Source organism: Bos mutus, chromosome 14 (assembly GCF_027580195.1).
Source record: "Bos mutus isolate GX-2022 chromosome 14, NWIPB_WYAK_1.1, whole genome shotgun sequence".
Taxonomy (NCBI): Eukaryota; Metazoa; Chordata; class Mammalia; order Artiodactyla; family Bovidae; genus Bos; species Bos mutus.
Window position 1 is genome coordinate 17,256,741 of NC_091630.1, and position 20,867 is coordinate 17,277,607.

Consider the following 20,867-nt stretch of genomic DNA (forward strand, 5'->3'; position numbering starts at 1 on the left):
TTTCTGTAGAACATGTTTCTAATGAGATGAGAATTATTTGGTATAGTTTGATATACTTTTCACATAAGTCATACATTGTATATCTTACAGCTTTTTAAATCATCTTATAAATACACCCCATCTATAACATGAGTGAACAAATGAGGACTGATCAGTACAAATCTGTAACTGAAAAAAACTTCAAAACTCATGTTTCCCTGAAGATAGATTATGAAAATCAAGTTTCTTATTTGCTTATCAATGAGAATATTTTGAGACTCATCAAGAGAAAGAGATAAATATTTCATATTCTAATGAAGTTGCATATTAATGTAGCCATCAAAAGGAAAATAATTGGTAAAGACTGCTGTCATGTCATTTTTATTTTATACTTGTGTTATGTGGATTTGTAAACATGAATCATTTAAAATGAGTGTTACTCCATTAGAAAATGTGAAATTGCTTATCTATTAAAAAGTTTACTTAAAAATTAATTTTAGTTTCTGAAAGGTATGAAATTCTTAGAAAATGATTTAATAACTGAATTACTCTGCTTTTGCTCCTTTACGTTTATAACTCCCTTCTTTTAAAAATATGAAATACATGATTAATTTTTATTTAGATTAGAAATGTAGAGACACTATTTTCTTGCCTTATCTTCTGTTTCAGCTCAAGGAATTATTTTAGGGCCAATTTGCTTAAGTTGAAGTCTCTGCATCTTGAGTGTACTTTTGGATTTTATAATACAGAGTAAGTGAGACCAACGGATTCAGTCCAAAACCAGGCCAGTCAGCTTCTTTCTTCTCCATTGTAGTAATAACAATAACCAGGTGGCATTTACAATATACTAAGCATTTTACAGTTACACGTTTACTCAGCAAGGACGCCTGTGTAGCTAGGAATGATTATCTCCTTATAGAGGAATCTGATACGCACTGGCTTAGTTTAGTTCTCCAAGGATAAATGTATAGCCTGTAAGTGGTAGAATCAGAATTTGAATATAATTGTGACATTAAAATGCATGCTTTTAATACAGTATCATTATACTGCATTTTCTTTGACCATGAACCCTAATGGTAGCCAACCGCCTTACAGATGTATACCAGTCATCATAGAATGGACTAGACCAGAAGATATAAAAGGAATCCTGAGAAACCTATCTTCTTCTTTGGAGATACAATTGAGAAGTACATGTGCTGGCATTTGTGAGTCAGTTGTGCTACTGAATGCATATAAAGCATAAAATAAAACTGAAGATAGCATCCTGGTGATCACTAATAATTGAAGGGGCAAGCAGAAGAAAATCATCTAGTAAAGGAGATTAAGGAAGGACAGTTGAGGCAGTATGAAACCATAGAAACTCATGAGGGAAATTTTAAGAATAAGCAAGACTGTATGAATAGCTTTATGTATATTAGTTGTTTGGTAGCTCAGCTGATAAAAAAAAATCTGCCTACCATGCAGGAGGTGGAAGAGACATGGGTTGGATACCTGAGTCGGGAAGATTCCCTGGAGAAGGAAATGGCGATATTCTTGCCTGGGAAATTCCATGGACAGAGGAGCCTGGCTGGCTACAGTCCATGCAGTTGCAAAGAGTCAGACACAACTTAGCACACATGCCTAAATCACTTGACTCCTCAATGACTTCACTTTTCAGATGAATAAAATGAAGCACTGAAACTAATTTAGCCAAAGGCAGCCAGTTGTAGATAGCAGAGCTGGAATTATGAATCCAGGCATGCTAACTGTGCCGTCTGCTTTTCACCAGCATGCTGTACTGCCATTTTGAATGGTCAAATGCCACGAAAGGTTAGGTAAGCTAATGACTGAAAATCGTTCACTGGCTCTGGTAATTAGAAAATCTAAAAGTTGAAAATCTTCTCCAGGAAGATTTCAAAGGAAGAATAAGGATGACACCTGATTGCTTTCGGTTAGAGGAGAAAATAAATAGTAAGGAAATAGAAATACTGAGAGAAAAATAAATTTGTATTTAAAAGGGAATGTGACAAGGTGGTAGCCAGAGGGGTATACAGAAGAGAGTTTCTCTCTTACAAGGAGAAAAACTTGAATATATTTTAGCTTGAATGGTAAAGTTGCAAGTGAGAAAAAGAAAAAAAGAATTGAGTAAAGTCTTCAAGGGAAGTGAAGGGAATAAAGAAGAATATTTGTTATTTATTTAACTTTAATATATGAAAAGCCTACCGTGTGTACCAAGTCGTATGGCTGAGTACAAGCTGCTGAGAAAACAAACACTGACCTAGACTTCAAGAGTGAAGTGAACTAGCAGAGATCTTGGCCTTGAAGAGAAGAGATGCTTCTCCTGAACAGTTTGGTGAAAGAGGCAGCACAAATACAAATTTCCCTGTTCTGTAAGTAAAGTAGCCTCAGATTTATTTGTCCTTGTCTTTGCTCCTTTCCATTCAGGGAGCAGAGATAGGCTGTTCAAGAGATATGATGTTCTAAGTATCAGAAAGTGGTTTTTGGAATCAATAAGGATGCTGGTTTAGGTTGTTTAAAAAAAAAAAGATTAAGAGAGCAGGCATATTCCTCAGCCCTAGTCCAGACCTGCTGAATCAAAATTTCTGTAGATATGGAAACTTAACTGTTGTAACAAACTCTGGGTTATTCTTTTGCACTCTGAAGATGAGAACCCCTGCCCTAAGTCACTAGCAGTCGGTCTCAGCTTGATGGTCAGCCATTTATACCCCCTGCCTTATATGCTCTTAAGATTACTATCACTTATGGAGACTTGATGATAAAAATGTAAGCATTTATTTTAATCAAGACATATAAATTTTACTTCTCTTTACATTCCTATTTTCTGGCTTGTTTAACATTTTGTAGATCTCAACTGAGCTGTAAGTAATGAATTTTGCTTCTTTACAGTGAGTTCCCAAGATATGCCTATTCAGCAGTAAGCAGTAAATGGTTCAACATGAGCTGTTTCTTATGTAAACATACAAAAGGCCTGACCCAGACTAAATCAATTTAAAAAGGAAAACATTAAAGCTATGTTTCCTGTTATATACTTAAAGTCTTCTTTGGTTCCTTATGATTATACCATTGACCAACTATTTCAGACTTGAGTTTATCCTCCTACACCACCTGCTGAATGGTTCAAAATGGTATGGGAGATGAGTTTCGGAAGGGCAAAGCAATTACAATTATAACTCCTACATTTTAGCTAATAAAGCAGCTTTTTGTGTTAAGGGTAAGGAAGTTATGGGCATCTTGACTCACTCCCTTTCCTGATTTGAATTGCTAAAAGGTTTTAAAGACTACAATAAGGAGGGAGAGCAAAGTTCATAGAGCTTTTAGAGGGATGTGAAGTTGAGACAAGAAAATTTGGTTCTTGTTTATGTCAAATATTTCTAGGAAGAAGTTGGTTAGGAAATAATATGCAGCTTTTCTTATCAAGAATTGTGACTGTATTTTTTGAGGCAGATATTGTTAGTATTAAGCATTCTGGTCTTCACCAAAGCCATAAAGTTCTTTTCCTATGATTGCTTCCCTAGTAAAGTAGCATTCTATTAGAATTTTTAAATAATTTTATAACTGTTTCTTGTGAAAATGTGAAAATTCAAAGCTCTGTTGAATAAAATATACTTTAATTTTTGGCTTTGCAGTCAAATTTTTTTTCACTTTTAGGCTATTTTTAGTTATAAAGTCCTCACTTAGGGAAAATAGCATTTTAAAAGTTGTACAATGATTTCCAGTCTTTGAAAAAAATTAAATTATTTCAAATCTTATGTCTGTAACTGTTTATATATTTGTATTTAAATATCTAGTGTACCATGAGATGTGAAATATATCTTTCCTAAGACATCTTGTTCTAATATTGCTTGATAAAAGTGCATGATATTTAAATGAAAACATTTTGAGTATGTTTTCTTAATTTAGTACTGAAAAACATAGTACTTTGAATATTCTATATTTTAATTACTGGAATTCGTTTTAAGTATGCATGCAACAAAGTGGGCATATCTTATACTTTAAAGAATAAAAATTAGTGATTATTTCAAGTTAAGGAAAAAAATCAGGTGCTTTTTGGATAATGAAGTAAATCAATGCACCTATGTATATTTTCTGACTATAAAGAATTAAAAATAATATGGATCATGTAATAAGAAAGAAAAATTAGATTTTATTATCTACATTTGAAATGGTTATCCTTTATTTTTATCAGAGCAGAATCAAACTAAACTTGTACAGTTTGTAAATATTAGCTATAGCTTTGAAATATATTTAATCTTTATATTAAACTGATAAATCAAATGGCCTACCTTTATTATTTATAGTAATAATTTAAATTTTTATACTTGGAAAACTGTCTGCAGAGGAGATACATTATTTACTGCATTTGATCTCTCAGGAGGCTAAAAATTTGTTGGGGAAGTGATTTTTTTTTTTAAAGATACAAAATAAAGATATTTTTAATTGGCCTAGATTTTCCCTGATAAAATGTTTTTTGTCTAAAGGGTTTTATTACATACTGATGAGCTTGCTATTAATGTTAAAATATTCTTAGATTGATGAAATAGATTAAATGTAGGTAGAATTTATTCAGTTGGATTAATTAAATTCTGGCTCCATGGTGCTCTGTTTTCTCAGGAATTTGTTTTTTAGAATCCTAATATGTGCTTCGTCTGGGACAAGTCTCTCTTATTACTTTCCAGGCAATTCATTTCTATTTGACATGTTTTGTAAAGGCTTAGAGAATAAGAGTGGATGGTTTTTTCCCTACCACTGAGGTTTCTATGGTGTGTCTAGTTTTGTGCTAGGCTCTCTGTATATTATCTCATTTAATTTTTATAATCAAGACAGAAACCCACTTCTTTCTCTGCTCTTGACTACCCTGCTACTGCATAATTTCTATAAGCTTTTTGACAGAGGAGAAAATGCCATTTTGTTAGGCAAGCCTAACCTGTGGGCCATACCTCTTTATCCACAAAGCAGGGCCTGGTACAGGCCCCTCACACTTTGTGAAGAATGGCTTGTCTTTGGCTTAAAGGCTCTCCAGCCTTATGGCTTTACAGCCATTCGGAGCCTCTTCAGGGTTTCTGGATGGACTGCTCTCTTACAATTTTGAACCTCTCATTTCTGCTTTTAAGTACTTTCTTCCTTGTGGTAAATGAGATTGGGCTTTTTGAGCTCCTTTTAATGCTGCTTCCTCTTTCCTGGGCTCCTCAGATCTGGGTCAGGTGTCCCTCTGTGTGTTTCCAACTGTATTCTCTACCTAACCTTGTTTAACACTGACAATATTGTAATTGCCTCTGTCTGTTTGAGAGTGGAGACCCAGTATCCTCAGGCCCTGTCAGAGGACCTAGCAGGCAGCCCACTGAATAGGCTTTATATGAACGAATGCAACTTAGCTCATTGGAGACAGGGCTATTTAGGTAGGAGGATGTAGTTTTGATAGTCTTGACTGAGACCAAAAAAAAGAGTGTCGGGGTGGGGAAGACCTTGGTTGTCTTTCACCAGTTACTATATTGCCAGTAGTTTTATACTATCAGGATATAGGTTTTAAATGATCAGTCTTGTCTAGAAAAAAGAGCTATATTAGAAATAACATTATATTTGGTGGAAGAAATGAGAGGACAGTGTTTATGTTCATCCCTTTGGGGAAAAGGATAAGCAATTGCCTTCCAGGGACAGTGATAAGTAGGATAGATTTTTTTTCCAAAACAAGTTGTAAAATCTTTATTGCTTCAAATCTTCCTAATCTCTTATTATCTGTTTAATCTCCAGAACATCATAGTTATGTTTCCTTTTTTATTGCAAATATAATTTATTAGACTTTGTTCTTTATTTCTTTTTTTCCCCTTGAATGCTAAGTTTGTCTATTTTTGGCTCTGTTGATTTTCTCTGCCTTTTTTGTTTCATTTATTTCTGCTCTTTTTTTCCCTCCTTACCCCCACCCTTTTAGTTTATTTTGGCATTTTATATTTAACTCATTGATTTTGAGCCTTTATTTTTTTGTTAAAACATCTTAGACAATAAATTTCCCTCAAAGTGCCACTTTAACTGCATCCCACAACCTTTAATACACATTTTGTTTTTAAGTATTTCTAATTTTTTTTTTTTTTTGGCCCAGGGATTGACTTAACATAGAAGTGTATCTTTAAATCTAAAAATACAATCAATTTTCCAAATCCTTTCTTTAAAATAAAATGTCTAACTTCATTGTTTTATGCTCAGAGGATTTAGTCTGTATGATACTAACCTACTGAAATGTGTTGAGGCTAGTTTTATTGCCTCACAGGTACTTGGTTTCAAAAAATGTTCCTTTGGGCTTGACAAAAATTATGATTCTACTGTTGGATACGGTGCTATATAAATGTCCATTTCATCAGATTTATTTAATTGTATTTTTAAAATTTTCTGTATTTTAATTTTTTCATAATGTGTTTAGTCAATTCATTACTGAGAAAGGTAGGTTAAAATTTTCCACCATGAGTGGATACATTTGTCAGTTTCTCTTTCACGATGTGTCCGTTTTTCTGTGTCAAGTTTATATCATTCCAAATAAATTTAAAATTGTCTTAACTTCCAGGCATTGGATCTTTTAAATTTAGGTAATAAGCCTATCATAATTTTTTTCCTTAAATTTTATGTTGTCAGATGTCAGTATAACTACTCCATCTTTCTTTTGGCCTCCATATATTTTTTTTCCATTTATGGACTCTTAATTTTCCTGTGCACTTAAGTTTGAGGTATATTTCATTAAAAACGGAATAAAAGGGTGGTTTGTTAAAACCAATCTGAAGTTTTATCTTTTCATTTTCATTAAATCATTTATATTTACTCTGACAGTAGTTATTTTTGGATTTATTCTTATTATGAGATATTTGTCCAACTTTTTCTGCTGTTTTTCTTTTCTTACATTCTGATCTCTACCCCACTCATTTTAAAGTTACGCGTTCCATGTCTATTATTTTCGTTATTACTCTGGCTATTTTAGCAGGTGTGCTTAACAAAGTCTGAAGTTAAATATCTTTGTCTTTATCCCCCTCCCTCTCAAATGCAAGGAATTTAGAATACTTTACTTCAAATTAAAGCATCTGCCTGCCAATGCAGGAGATACAAGAGACACAGGTTTAATCCCTAGGTTGAGAGGATCCTCCTGAAGTAGAAAATGTCAGCCTGCTCCAGTTTTCTTGCCTAGAAAATTCTGTGGACAGAGGAGCCTGGCAGACTACAGTCCACGGGGTCACAAAGAGTGGGACACAGCTGAGCACAGCACACACATGCACACGTACCTCAAACTACCTGATCCCCTGGTTTATACACTATCATTGTCCAGAGTCTTATTTTTAGCTTGATTTTCCCTTATAATTTGGGCATTATTTAATATTTTAAAGATACTGTTTGTTTAGTTTTACCCATATATTTACCAGTTTCTTCCTTATTATTTCTGGGGCTTCCCTGGGCTGCTTCTTTTAAGGTTTGGCATTTTTCAACATTTATAGAAGAATGTTATCTCTGCAAGTAGTACCCCCATGAATGGGAATTCACTGTGTAATCTCCCTGTGTGCTGAGTCGTATCCAACTCTTTGCGACCCCATGGACTATAGCCTGCCAGGCTCCTCTGTCCATGGAATTTTCCAGGCAAGAATACTGGAGTGGATTGCCATTTCTTACCCCAGAGGATCTTCCCAACCCAGGGATCAAGACTGGGTCTCCCACACTGCAAACATTCTTTACTGTCTGAGCCACCAGTGTGTTAGTTGCTCAGTCGCATCCAACTCTTTGAGACCCCCTAGGCTGTAGCCCACCAGGCTCCTCTGTCCATGGGATTCTCTAGGCAAGAATACTGGAGTGGATTGTCAGGTCCTTCTCCAAAAGGACATCTTGGTTGCTTCCAGTTTTGACAATTATGAATAAAACTGCTATAAACATTGATGTGCACCTGCATGTATAGACATGTTTTCAAGTCCTTTGAGTAGAAACCAAGGAGGACAATTATTGGGTCATATGGTGAGAAGTATATTTAGTTTTCTAAGAAACTGCCAAACTATCTTCCAAAGTGGCTATCCCATTTTGCATGCCTACCAGTAGTGTATGAGATTTCCAGTTGCTTCACGTCCTCACCAGCACCTGGTGGTGTCAGCCGACTGGATTTTGGCCATTCTAATAGGTGTGTAATGATATCTTTTTGTTTTAATTTGCTTCTTCCTGATGAAATAGGACATAGAGCATCTTTTCATTATGCTTGTTTGCCATCTGTATATCTTCGTGAGCCTGCTCATACTTTGAAAACCATTTTTCTTCTTTATAAACAGTTATATTTCATGTCTACTAATCCAGTTCATGAAGTCTTTGAGTGTCTGTTTCTTCTGCCCAGTTAGTATCTCATTTCACTTGGAATAAATCTGTGAAAATTCTTTGAGTTGAGATTGAGTTCATCTTAAGAGAATTTGCTTTTACCTGTCATCTGGTGGCACTATCTACCCGGGACAAGCTTCTCCAAATTAAAATTGTTTCATGCCACATTAGCAATTCAGACCACAAGGTGCTGTCTTATGATGGCAAAGTCTTAGAGGGAATTTTTTTTTTACCTCTTCACCTTTTGCTAATGCTAAGGTCAAGATGGGTAAGTTATAAGTTACCTTGTCTTTTTTAACATGGACCTTAGCAGGGCTTTTTTCCATTTAAAAAAATTTTTTAAGATGTAAATACTTACAGATTTCCACCAGTTGTAAATACATCTGCTGTGTCCCCTTTAACTATCTCCCTTCAGTGTAAACTTTTCCCCAGCTTCTTTACAGTATGATTGACAAATAAAATTGTAAGATATTCAAAGTGTACACTTTATGATTTGATATGTATACATTGTGAAAGGATTCCCTCATTGAGTTAGCATATCCATCACCTGGCATACTTACCCTTTTTTGTGTCTGTAGAACATTTAAGTACCACTCTCTTAGCAAATTCCAGTTTTACAATAGTGTTGTCCACTGTAGTCACCATGATGCGATACATTAGATCCTCAACCTTATTCATTTTATAACTGAAAATTTGTGCCCCTTTACCAACCTCTTCCTAATTCCCCAACCCCTTAGCCCATGGCAACCACTTTTCTGTTCTCTGTTTCTATGAATTTGACTTTTTAAAAATTTCCACATGTAAGTGATACTATTCAATATTTGTTTTTCTCTGGCTTATTTCACTCAGCATAATATAAATGTAGATAAAAACAGAAATTCACAAATGACGGGAATTTTTAAGGCTGAATAAAAATTCATTGTATATTCTGTTGACCCATCAACACTGTGTCATGGATCCACTCATACACTCTTCAATAGTAAATAACTGTGAATGTAGAGCCACTGATAAGGAAGAACTGTGGCTATAGAATAGAGAGTTGGTGCCACTAAACCCCAAATTGTTCAAGGGTCAACTGCATATGCTATATTTTCTTGATATGTTTATTCATTCATTGAGGGACAGTCAGGTTGTTTCCATTCAGGATATGGAAGAGGCTTTTGAGCAATGCTGCCATGAATGTGGAAGTACAGATATCTCCTTGAGATTTTTTATTTCTTTTGGATATATACCCAGAAATGAGATTGCTGGGTCATATGCTGATTCTGCTTTTAATTTCTTGAGGAACCTCTGTTCTGTTTTACATAGGGGTTGTTTGAGTTTACATTCCAAACAACAGTGTACAAGGGTTTCCTTTTTTCCATATCCTTCCCACATTTATTATACCTTGTCTTATTGCTAATGGATATCCTAAAAGGTATGAGGTGAAAATCTCATTATGGTTTGTATTTGCATTTTTCCTGTGACTAGTGAGGACCTTTTCATGTACCTTTTAGCCAATTACATCTCTTTGGAAAAATATTTGTTCAGATCCTTTGCCAATTTTTTAATTGGGCATTTTTGTTTTCTTTTTTCCTCTCTATGGAGTTATATGAATTCCTCTTATATTTTGGATATAACCTCTTATCAGACATTTAATTTGGAAATATTTTCATTCTGTAGGTTGCCTTTTCGTTTTGTTGATAGTTTTCTTTGCTGAGTAGATTTTTAGTTTCGTGTAATAACACTTGTTTATTTTTGCTTTTGTTATCTTTGTTTTTCTTGTCAAATCCAAAAAATCATTGCCAAGACCAATGTCATAGAGCATACACCCCTTTTACTTCTAGGAGTTTTATGGTTTTAGATCTTGCATGACTTCTTGTGTAACTATAGTAATAGTGCGTGCATGCTCAGTTGTGTCCAACTCTTTGTAACCCCATGAATTGTCCATGGAATTCTCCAGGCAAGAATACTGGCTTGTGTTGCCATTTCCTACTCTAGCGGATCTTCCTGACCCAGGGTTCAAACCCATATCTCCTGCATTGACAGATGGGTTCTTTACCACTGCGTGCCACCTAGAAAACATTGTATATAGTACAATATCAAAACCAGGATATTGAATCAGTACAATCCACAGTTGTATTCAGATTTCACCTGCTTTTTTTTTTTTTTTTCCTGTTTTTTGTTTGTTTCTTCTTTGGATTTTTGGCCATAACAGACAGCATATGGGTTGTTATCCCCAGCCAGGAGTCAAACCCATGCTCCCTGTATTGGGAGCTCAGAGTCTTAATCACTGGACCACCAGGGAATTCCCTCACCAGTTGTATTCTTAACCATTTGTGTCTATATGTCTATATGTGTGACTATAGTTTTGTGCTGTTTTATCACATATGTACATTCATGTAACCACCATCACAAGACTCAGAACTGTTCTGTCACAGGTCATCCTAGGACAGCTATTTTTAAATCACCCTTTCAAGACCTTCATAACCCCAGCTTTCTATGCAGTCTCCTATTAAGTAGATTGATCCATCTCCTTAGGTGGGCCTTGAGCTTTTTCACTTCCTATGCACTTAGCAGAAAATCACTGTAGGATTCAGCAGAAATCCTAAGAGGAAAAGCTGGCTTTGGCAGGTGCTCATTTTTTAGTGTTCCTTTTCTCACATTTTTTGCACTTTGCACCTTCTATTCTCTGGCCAGCTCTGAAATGTATTTTAAAAGATGCTTTAAATTGTCTTCAAGCGTTTTAGTTATTGCATTCAAAAGATTCACTCAGATTTTCTAATATGCCATATTTTGGATATAGGTAATCATGGAAATATTAAAGAGAATCTGTCTTTATAGTTTTCATTAATAGTTCTTTCATAATTAGAAAAGTTGACTTTGTTATCTCTTGGTGCCTGTGCATCTGTGATTAGCTGGTGGTTATTCATTATTCATTCAGAACCATGTAAGATAATGTACTCCAGGAATGGTCATTAAATTTATAATGGAACCTCTTTTTGAATGGTTTGGGCTTTCCTGGTGGCTCAGATGGTAAGAATCCGCCTGCAATGCAGGAGACCCTGGTTCGAATTCTCAGTTGGGAAGATCCCCTGGAGAAGGGATAGACTACCCACTCAAGTATTCATGGGCTTCCCTGGTGGCTCAGACAGTAAAGAATCTGCCTGGAATGCAGGAGACCTGGATTCAATCCCTCGGTTTGGAAGATCCCCCGGAGGAGTGCATGGCAACCCACTCCAATATTTTTGCCTAGAGAATCCCCATGGACAAAGGAACCTGTCGGGCTACAGTCCATGCAATCACAGAGTCAGACATGGCTGAGCACATGAATGGTTTAATTTTCAGTCATACATTTTATTTATTTCTATAATACTTTTAACATTGACATAATTAAAACAGAGAAGTTAAATAATCTCTCCAAGCTCATGGTCACTGGAAAATTTGAGACCAGAGTTCATATGAGTCATTTGCTTATCCTATTTTCTACAACTCACATTTAAGTGGTTTTGCAATTAACTTTTAAGTTAGATTTATATACCCAAATATTGTACATTTCTCTGAAATTTCAAATCAGGTTAAAATGACATATATTTTAATCTTAAAGGAAAACAAAAAAGAAAAAAATGTAAAATCTCAAATCCTGATTCTTAAAATTTTGAAATTGGCATGTTAAAAGTATTAAGCTATTGCTCAATATACAGTCCATTTTTGTGTTGAGAAGGAGAACCTGTGGAAAGTCATGTTTTCCACAGATAGATGGTAAGAAGAAAATAGCTTGATTTAAGGTCAAGGCTAAATATGGGACATTTTAAGCATAGGTGAAAACTTCAGTATTTTTCTGATTTTATCTCATGATTTTGCAGTTTCTCCATGTGCCAAGAGAAATAGGCTGATGTTAATGCTGGGCTAGGTTGCTTTGGTTATCTTTTAATATAGCACTAATTTTATTTCCAAGCATACCTTTTCTTTCTAAAAAGGGATTCTTAAAAATATTTTGGTTTTCTTTAAAAGTAGGCTTAGGGAATTTATTGTAAAATGTAGAAAGTATGGGGTCTTCCCTGATGGCTCAGTGGTAAAGAATCTGCCTGCCAATGCAGGAGACATGAGTTTGATCCCTGGGTCTGAAAGATCCCCTGGAAAAGGAAATGGCAACCCATTCCAGTTATCCTTGCCTAGAAAATTCCATGGACAGAGGAGCCTGGCGAGCTACAGTCTGTGGGGTCAGAAAAGAGTCAGACACAACTGAGCAACTAAGCAACAACAGAAAGCACTGGCTAGTTTGAGTAAATGTAATTTTTATATGGGAATAATAATCTAGGGAAATAAGCTAGGCTACCAAGTGCCAAAGACATTTGCTCTATGTCAGAGTCTGTGTGGCTGTAGAGCAGAAGTTTACTGTGTGTAAAGACTGGGTGTTCTTGTTGCTGTAGACAGACACTGTTTCCAGTTGAGGTTTGCAAAGATTTGTTTCAGTTCAAATCAGTGACTTGAAACAACATTTACTAATCAATTGATAAGAGATGTAGTTTCTAACTTCAAGAAATTTATGCTATTTTGAGGAAGACTGACAGGTGATTGTGATGTTCTTGTACTTCTAAGTTTAGAAAGACCCTAAGAGCACAGATTTAGGGAAAAGGGAGTTTGAAGAAAGGGTGGTCAGGAAAGGCTTCTTAGAAAGTGAAGTCTGAGGGACTAACTTGGTGGTCCCGTGGTTAAGAATCCACCTGCCACTGTAAGGGACACGAGTTCGATCTTGGTCCAAGAAGATCCCACATGCTGTGGGGCAGCCAAGCCCATGAGCCACAGCTACTTAAGCCCATGTGCTCTAGAGCCCTTGTTCTGCAACAGGAGAAGCCACACAATGATTGAGAAGCACATGTACCACAACTAAGGAGATGCTTCAGATCTCTGCAGCTAGAGAAAGCCAGCGTGCAGCAACGAAGACCCCAAAATAGATACATACAATTTTTAAAATAGTGAAGTTTGAGATGGATCTTCAGAATTCACAGAATTACACCAGTATTCAAATGAAGAACATTCTGCCAAAATAGGGGTACTCACAAGGTTACTCCCCCCACAACCTGCACCTGCATTCACTCTTTTTCTTTACCTTCATTAAGGCAAAATGAAAATGTTCACGACCCATTTTATGGGTTCATGTAAAACTTTAGGCCTCCTTTCTTTGCATGCTCTTTCCTAGATAGAACTTTTCTAAGTTAGAAAAAAGAAGATGAAAATTAGAATCAGCACTCACCTTAGGATAATACTGAGACTCCATCCATCTGTGTTTCTCTTCCTCACACTATGACTTCTTGACCAACACCTGTTTCCTTCCTGTTTCCTTATTGTAACACCATGTTATATTAATATTTCCCTACCTGAGCTATCTGATTGTTCATTTGCAGTCCTCTCCCTCCTCTTCTCTTCATTTGAATTCATTAGTCTCAGCCGTCCTGTTGCCTGGCCTGATGCATGCCATCTCCATTCCTATGTGTCTGGGGACACCTGCCATCTTGAGTCTCAGTAGTCGTCCACCTTCCATCAGTATTTGACCAACTTCTGGACATGGTCTGACCCTCACTGTGGACTTAGCCAAGATATAGTCTTGATCACATTCATACTGTCTCTCTCTAATTTTCACACTAAGACTCAGGTGATTTCTTCCCTCTCCCTCCACTAATTTGTTTCATTAGTGTTCAATTGATATAACTAATTGTATTTTTTTCTGATCTCTACAGTTGTGTCTATATTTGTAACAACTGTTTTTATCCTCTATGTAATTTCAGTTTTTATTGATTGAAACTTTCTTGGAGGAAAAATGTTACCTTCGTTTTGGTTACTCATTTTAAAGAATTTATGAACCAACATAACCAAAAAATTCCCAACTCTCACAAACTTAAACTTATCTGGCTTGCAAATCCCAAATCCTGTTCTTCTTATCCTATCACACTGCCTTGCTATTTCATTCTAAAACCTTCATGAAAAAATTTAACCATTTACTTTCTCTAATCTAGCTTTAAGCTGCTGATAATTTTATTCATTTGCTTAGCCTTGGGTCCAATAAGATGAAAATTCCAACTCTATATCGGCCAGTAATCCTTACTGTATTTCTACATCAGTAAGCAATGAAGTTTTGTCAATAATTTAGTCTATGTGGTAGTGGGTTATATAAAGGACTAAAGGCAAAGGGTAGGGGAATTAAGTAAATTCACAAAGCTTCAACACTTTTCCTAACAAGACATCAAAGTACTGAGGAAAAAAAGTAGATGTTTAACATTGGAAAGAAGACAGGGTTTTGAAGCAAAACCTGGATTTAACTTGCAGTTTTGGCCACATACTAACTCAGTTAACTTTGGCTAAGTCTTTCAACAACTCTGTATTATTTTCTCTTTAGTAAAAAAGGAGGTAGTACAACCTCACAACAGCTCAAGGATTTAAATCATATATGTAAAAGTATTTATTTAGAAAAATAACAGTGCTGAGAATAATGTAAGAACTTATAAAGTAGATACACTAAGTACTAACTCTTTGATACATTTTAAAATCATTAGTATGTGGTAAGTTTATAATACCTGCTTCATAGATTTCATTAACTTAATAATCCAAAGTGGGGGAAAATGGTAATAGCAAGATGTTAGTGAGCAAAATAAGCATAGAATACTTAATTTATCTGATTACTTTTCTTCACTGCCTTTACAGAAGAGCCTTGAATTTAGGAATTCTTCGAGACCCTGGGTCAGAGATTGAAGACCGACAATACCAAATAGATCTGCAGTCGATCAATATTGGTACTGCTCAGTGGGATCAACTGAAACCAGAAAAGGAAAATGGCACAGGAGGAGTGCTAACAGAGACTGAAAGAAATTCACAGAATCCAGCCCTTGAGTGGAATATGGCCAGCAGGTAGGAAATGCTTGAGAAACTTTTTCCACATTCTAATATTTCATTGCCAGAAGAACAGTTAATACGCTCTTTAGCATGCCAAACCTAAGTGTTTCGGTATTGTTTCTGCATTTCATAAAATATATTTTGTAACTATAGCTGATGCTGTTGCTTGGACTCCTGTGAGTCCTACCACTGTTGCTGCTGCTGCTGCTAAGTCGCTTCAGTCGTGTCTGACTCTGTGCGACCCCATAGACGGCAGCTCACCAGGCTCCCCTGTCCCTGGGATTCTCTAGGCAAGAATACTGGAGTGGGTTGCCATTACCTTCTCCTGTTACATTGCAGTTATTACAAATTTATGGTCAGTGTCAGAATTTTTTTTAAGCTTGTTATTTGATGAAAAATTCCACTTCAGACTAAGGATTAATTCACATTTCCCTTAAAATCCATTATATTCCAAGTCAAAAAAATATTAACTCTATCCTTATCAGATTCTTGTGATTATTGGCTTTGTAGATCCTCTATAAAAAAATGTTTATTCAAGTCTTTTGCCCATTTTTAAATTGAGAGGTCCTTTTGTGATGGTTTATAGGAGTTCTTTTTTTATTTCATTTTTTGAATTTTAAAAATTTTTATTGAAGTATAATTGAATCACAGTTGTGTTAATTTCTGGTGTACAACAGAGTGATTCAGTTACACATGTACATACATATTCTTTTTCATATTCTTTTCCATTAGGATTTATTGCAAGATATTGAATTTAGTTCTCTGTGCTATACAGTAGAACCTTGTTTGTTTTAAATGTAGTAGCTTGTATCTGCTAATCCTACTTGATCCTTCCCCTTCCCCATTTCCCCTTTGGTAACTGTAAGTTTGTTTTCTTTGTATATGAGTCAATTTCTGTTTAGTAAATAAGTTAATTTGTACATATTTTTAGATTCCACATGTAAGTGATATATGGTATTTGTCTTAGTCCAAGTTACCTCATGAAGCAGGGCAAAGACTAATAGAGTTTTGCCAAGAAAATGCACTGGTCATAACAAACACCCTCTTCCAACAACACAAGAGAAGACTCTGTACATGGACATCACCAGATGGTCAACACCGAAATCAGATTGTTTATATTCTTTGCAGCCAAAGATGGAGAAGCTCTATACAGTCAGCAAAAACAAGACCAGGAGCTGACTATGGCTCAGACCATGAACTCCTTATTGCCAAATTCAGACTTACATTGAAGAAAGTAGGGAAAAACCACTAGACCATTCAGGTATGACCTAAATCAAATCCCTTATGATTTTACAGTGGAGGTGACATATAGATATAAGGGCCTAGATCTGACAGATAGAGTGCCTGATGAACTATGGAATGAGGTTTGTCACATTGTACAGGAGACAGGGATCAAGACCATCCCCATAGAAAAGAAATGCAAAAAAGCAAAATGGCTGTCTGGGGAGGCCTTACAAATAGCTGTGAAAAGAAGAGAAGTGAAAAGCAAAGGAGAAAAGGAAAGATATAAACATCTGAATGCAGAGTTCCAAAGAATAGCAAGAAGAGATAAGAAAGCCTTCTTCAGCGATCAATGCAAAGAAATAGAGGAAAACAACAGAATGGGAAAGACTAGGGATCTCTTCAAGAAAATCAGAGATACCAAAGGAACGTTTCATGCAAAGATGAGCTTGATAAAGGACAGAAATGGTATGGACCTAACAGAAGCAGAAGATATTAAGAAGAGATGGCAAGAATACACAGAAGAACTGTACAAAAAAGATCTTCATGACCCAGATAATCACGATGGTGTGATCACTGACCTAGAGTCAGACATCCTGGAATGTGAAGTCAAGTGGGCCTTAGAAAGCATCACTACGAACAAAGCTAGTGGAGGTGATGGAATTCCAGTTGAGCTATTTCAAATCCTGAAAGATGACACTGTGAAAGTGCTGCACTCAATATGCCAGCAAATTTGGAAAACTCAGCAGTGGCCCCAGGACTGGAAAAGGTCAGTTTTCATTCCAATCCCAAAGAAAGGCAATGCCAAAGAATGCTCAAAGTACCGCACAATTGCACTCATCTCACACGCTAGTAAAGTCACGCTCAAAATTCTCCAAGCCAGGCTTCAGCAATACGTGAACCGTGAACTTCCTGATGTTCAAGCTGGTTTTAGAAAAGGCAGAGGAACCAGAGATCAAATTGCCAACATCCGCTGGATCGTAGAAAAAGCAAGAGAGTTCCAGAAAAACATCTATTTCTGCTTTATTGACTATGCCAAAGCCATTGACTGTGTGGATCACAATAAACTGTGGAAAATTCTGAAAGAGATGGGAATACCAGACCACCTGATCTGCCTCTTGAGAAATTTGTATGCAGGTCAGGAAGCAACAGTTAGAACTGGACATGGAACAACAGACTGGTTCCAAATAGGAAAAGGAGTTCGTCAAGGCTGTATATTGTCACCCTGCTCATTTAACTTTTATGCAGAGTACATCATGAGAAACGCTGGACTGGAAGAAACACAAGGTGGAATCAAGATTGCCGGGAGAAATATCAATAACCTCAGATATGCAGATGACATCACCCTTATAGCAGAAAGTGAAGAGGAACTCAAAAGCCTCTTGATGAAAGTGAAAGAGGAGAGTGAAAAAGTTGGCTTAAAGCTCAACATTCAGAAAATGAAGATCATGGCATCCGGTCCCACCACTTCATGGGAAATAGATGGGGAAACAGTGGAAACAGTGTCAGACTTTATTTTTCTGGGCTCCAAAATCACTACAGATGGTGACTGCAGCCATGAAATTAAAAGACACTTACTCTTTGGAAGGAAAGTTATGACCAACCTAGATAGCATACTCAAAAGCAGAGACATTACTTTGCCAACAAAGGTTCATCTAGTCAAGGCTATGGTTTTTCCTGTGGTCATGTATGGATGTGAGAGTTGGACTGTGAAGAAGGCTGGGCGCCGAAGAATTGATACTTTTGAACTGTGTTGTTGGAGAAGACTCTTGAGAGTCCCTTGGACTGCAAGGAGATCCAACCAGTCCATTCTGAAGGAGATCAGGCCTGGGATTTCTTTGGAAGGAATGATGCTAAAGCTGAAAGTCCAGTACTTTGGCCACCTCATGGGAAGAGTTGACTCATTGGAAAAGACTCTGATGCTGGGAGGGATTGGGGGCAAGAGGAGAAGGGGACGGCAGAGGATGAGATGGCTGGATGGTATCACTGACTCAATGGACGTGAGTCTCAGTGAACTCTGGGAGTTGGTGATGGACAGGGAGGCCTGGTGTGCTGCGATTCATGGGGTCGCAAAGAGTCGGACACAGCTGAGCAACTGATCTGATCTGATCTGATCTGAAGTTACCTCACTTAGTATGGCAATCTCTAGGTCCATCCATGTTGCAGCAAATGGCATTATTTCATTTTTTAATGGCTAGGTGATTTTCCATTGTATGTATGTATGACATCTTCTTTATCCATCGATCTGGTCAATGGACATTTAGTTTGCTTCATGATTGTATTGTAACTAGTGCTGCTGTGAACATGGGGTGGGGGGCGGGTGCATGTGTCTTCCTGAATTAGTTTTGTCCAGATACAGGCCTAGGAGTGGGATTGCTGAATCATATGGCAACTGTTTTGTTAGTTTTTTAAGGAACCTCCATACTGTTTTACATAGTGGCTGTACCAGTTTACATTCCCACCAACTATATAGCAAGGTTCCCTTTTCTCAACACCTACTTCAGCATTTATTAAGTGTAGACTTTTTTGAGGGCAGAGGAGAGGTGCCAGTTATTTTATTCTTTTCATATAGAACAAACTTACAAGAATTTATACAATTTAGAAGTAGATTCCAATTGCACCATTACTCCTAGTACAACATATAACTAATAGGACAACCAATCAATTTCACTTTTCTTTTGAAAGTTGTACCCACAGAACATGGCAATAATTTGTAAGTCTTAGAGTCTTGTGAGGGGCTTTGTTCAAATCATACTTTCAAGTATAGATTTACTTTATTAATAATAGATGAGTTAGCAATAGATGTAAGTTTTCATACAAGTTTTCCTGTGCCACAAGAAAATAAGAAGATTGTTGTGAAAAGTCTTAAGATTTTATCAAATGAGATTCTCTGTACTAAATTTAGGATGCAAAACCTCATTTCTCTCTAAACAGATGTGGGAAAAAAGAAATATATTCTTTGCTTCTTTTTTGTATAGACTTTTTAATGATTCCCATTGTGACAAGTGTGAAGTGGTACCTCATTGTAGTTTTGATTTGCAGTTCTCTAATAGTTAGCAGTGTTGAATGTCTTTTCGTGTGCCTGTTGTCCATCTGTATGTCTTATTTGGAGAAATGTCTATTTAGGTCTTCTGCCCAGTATTTGATTAGGTTGTTTGTTCTGTTAATTTGTTGTATGAGCTGTTTGTGTTATTTTTTAAATTACGCCCTTGTTGGTTACATTGTTTGTAAATATTTTCTCCCAGTCTTTAGGTTGTCTTTTCATTTTGTTTATGCTTTCCTTTACTTCCATTGAGTCCTTTATTTTTGCCTTTATTTCTGTTGCCTTGGGAGATTGACCTACGAAAATATTGAAACATTAGTACAATCTGTGTCAGAGAATGTTTTGCCTGTGTTTGCTTCTAGGAGTTCTGTTGTGTCATGTTTTATATTTAAGTCTCTAAGACATTTTGAGTTTATTTTTGTGTAGGGTGTGAGGGGGTATTCTACTCATTGACTTACATGCGTCTGTCCAACTTTTACAACACCTCTTGCTGAAGAGACTTTCTTTTCTCCGTAGTGTATTCTTGCCTCCTTTGTCAAAGATTAATTGGCCATAGATGTGTGGGTTTATTTCTGTGCTTTCTCTTCTGTTCTGCTGATGTGTATATCTGGTTTTAGTGCCAGCGCCACACTGGTTTGATTACTGTAGCTTTGTAGTATTGTCTGAAGTTTGGGAGGGTTTTCTTTTCCCTCAATATCAGTTTAGCAGTGCTGGGACTTAGCGTATAAATCTTTCACCTCCTTGGTGAGGTTTATTTCTAAGTTTTTTAATGCTGTCTTAGATTGTTTTCTGCTTTCCCTCTCTGATATATCATTGTGACCATTCAGAAATGCATCCAATTTCTATATGTTGTTTTGTATATTTCTACCTTGCTGAATTTATCCGTGCTATCTGTTTTTGTGTAGTTTTTACAGTTTTCTCTCTATATAGTATTATGTCATCTGTGTATTATGTCATCTGTGTATAATGACGGTTTTACCTCTTCCCTTCCAATTTGGCTAACTTTTATTTCTTTTTCTTCTCTGATTGCTGTGGCTAGGACTTCCAATACTATGTTAAATACAAGGGGTCGCAGTGGGCATCCTTCTCTTGTTCCAGATTTTACTGGGAAGATTTTCAGCTTTTCACCATTGAGCATTATGTTGATTTAACCCTATTATGTGGGTTTGTCACAAATAGCTTTTATTATGTTGAAATATGTTCCCTCTGTACCCACTTTGGTAAGTGTTTTTATCATGAGTGGGTGTTAGATTTTGTCAAATATTGTTCCTGAATCTATTAAGATGATCATGTGGTTTTCATCTTTTCTTTATTTGCTTATATTGATTGACTTGCATATGATGAACTATCCTTGTGACCCTGGGATGAATCCAACCTAATCATGGTGTAGGATCTTTTTTATATGTTGTCGCATTCAGTTTGCTAATGT

The 20,867-nt window shown here is 36.3% G+C and overlaps 1 protein-coding gene across 8 annotated transcripts in view; it reads left to right on the plus strand.

Moving 5' to 3' along the window:
• The window catches only part of VPS13B (vacuolar protein sorting 13 homolog B), an 805,186-nt gene that overhangs the window by 474,575 nt on the left and 309,744 nt on the right, over positions 1 to 20,867 (plus strand). For all 8 annotated transcript variants that reach the window (XM_070383027.1, XM_070383026.1, XM_070383030.1 and 5 more), the window contains one exon: positions 14,986 to 15,189. In XM_070383027.1, the coding sequence (XP_070239128.1) occupies positions 14,986 to 15,189 (204 nt within the window). The remainder of the gene's footprint in view (positions 1 to 14,985; positions 15,190 to 20,867) is intronic.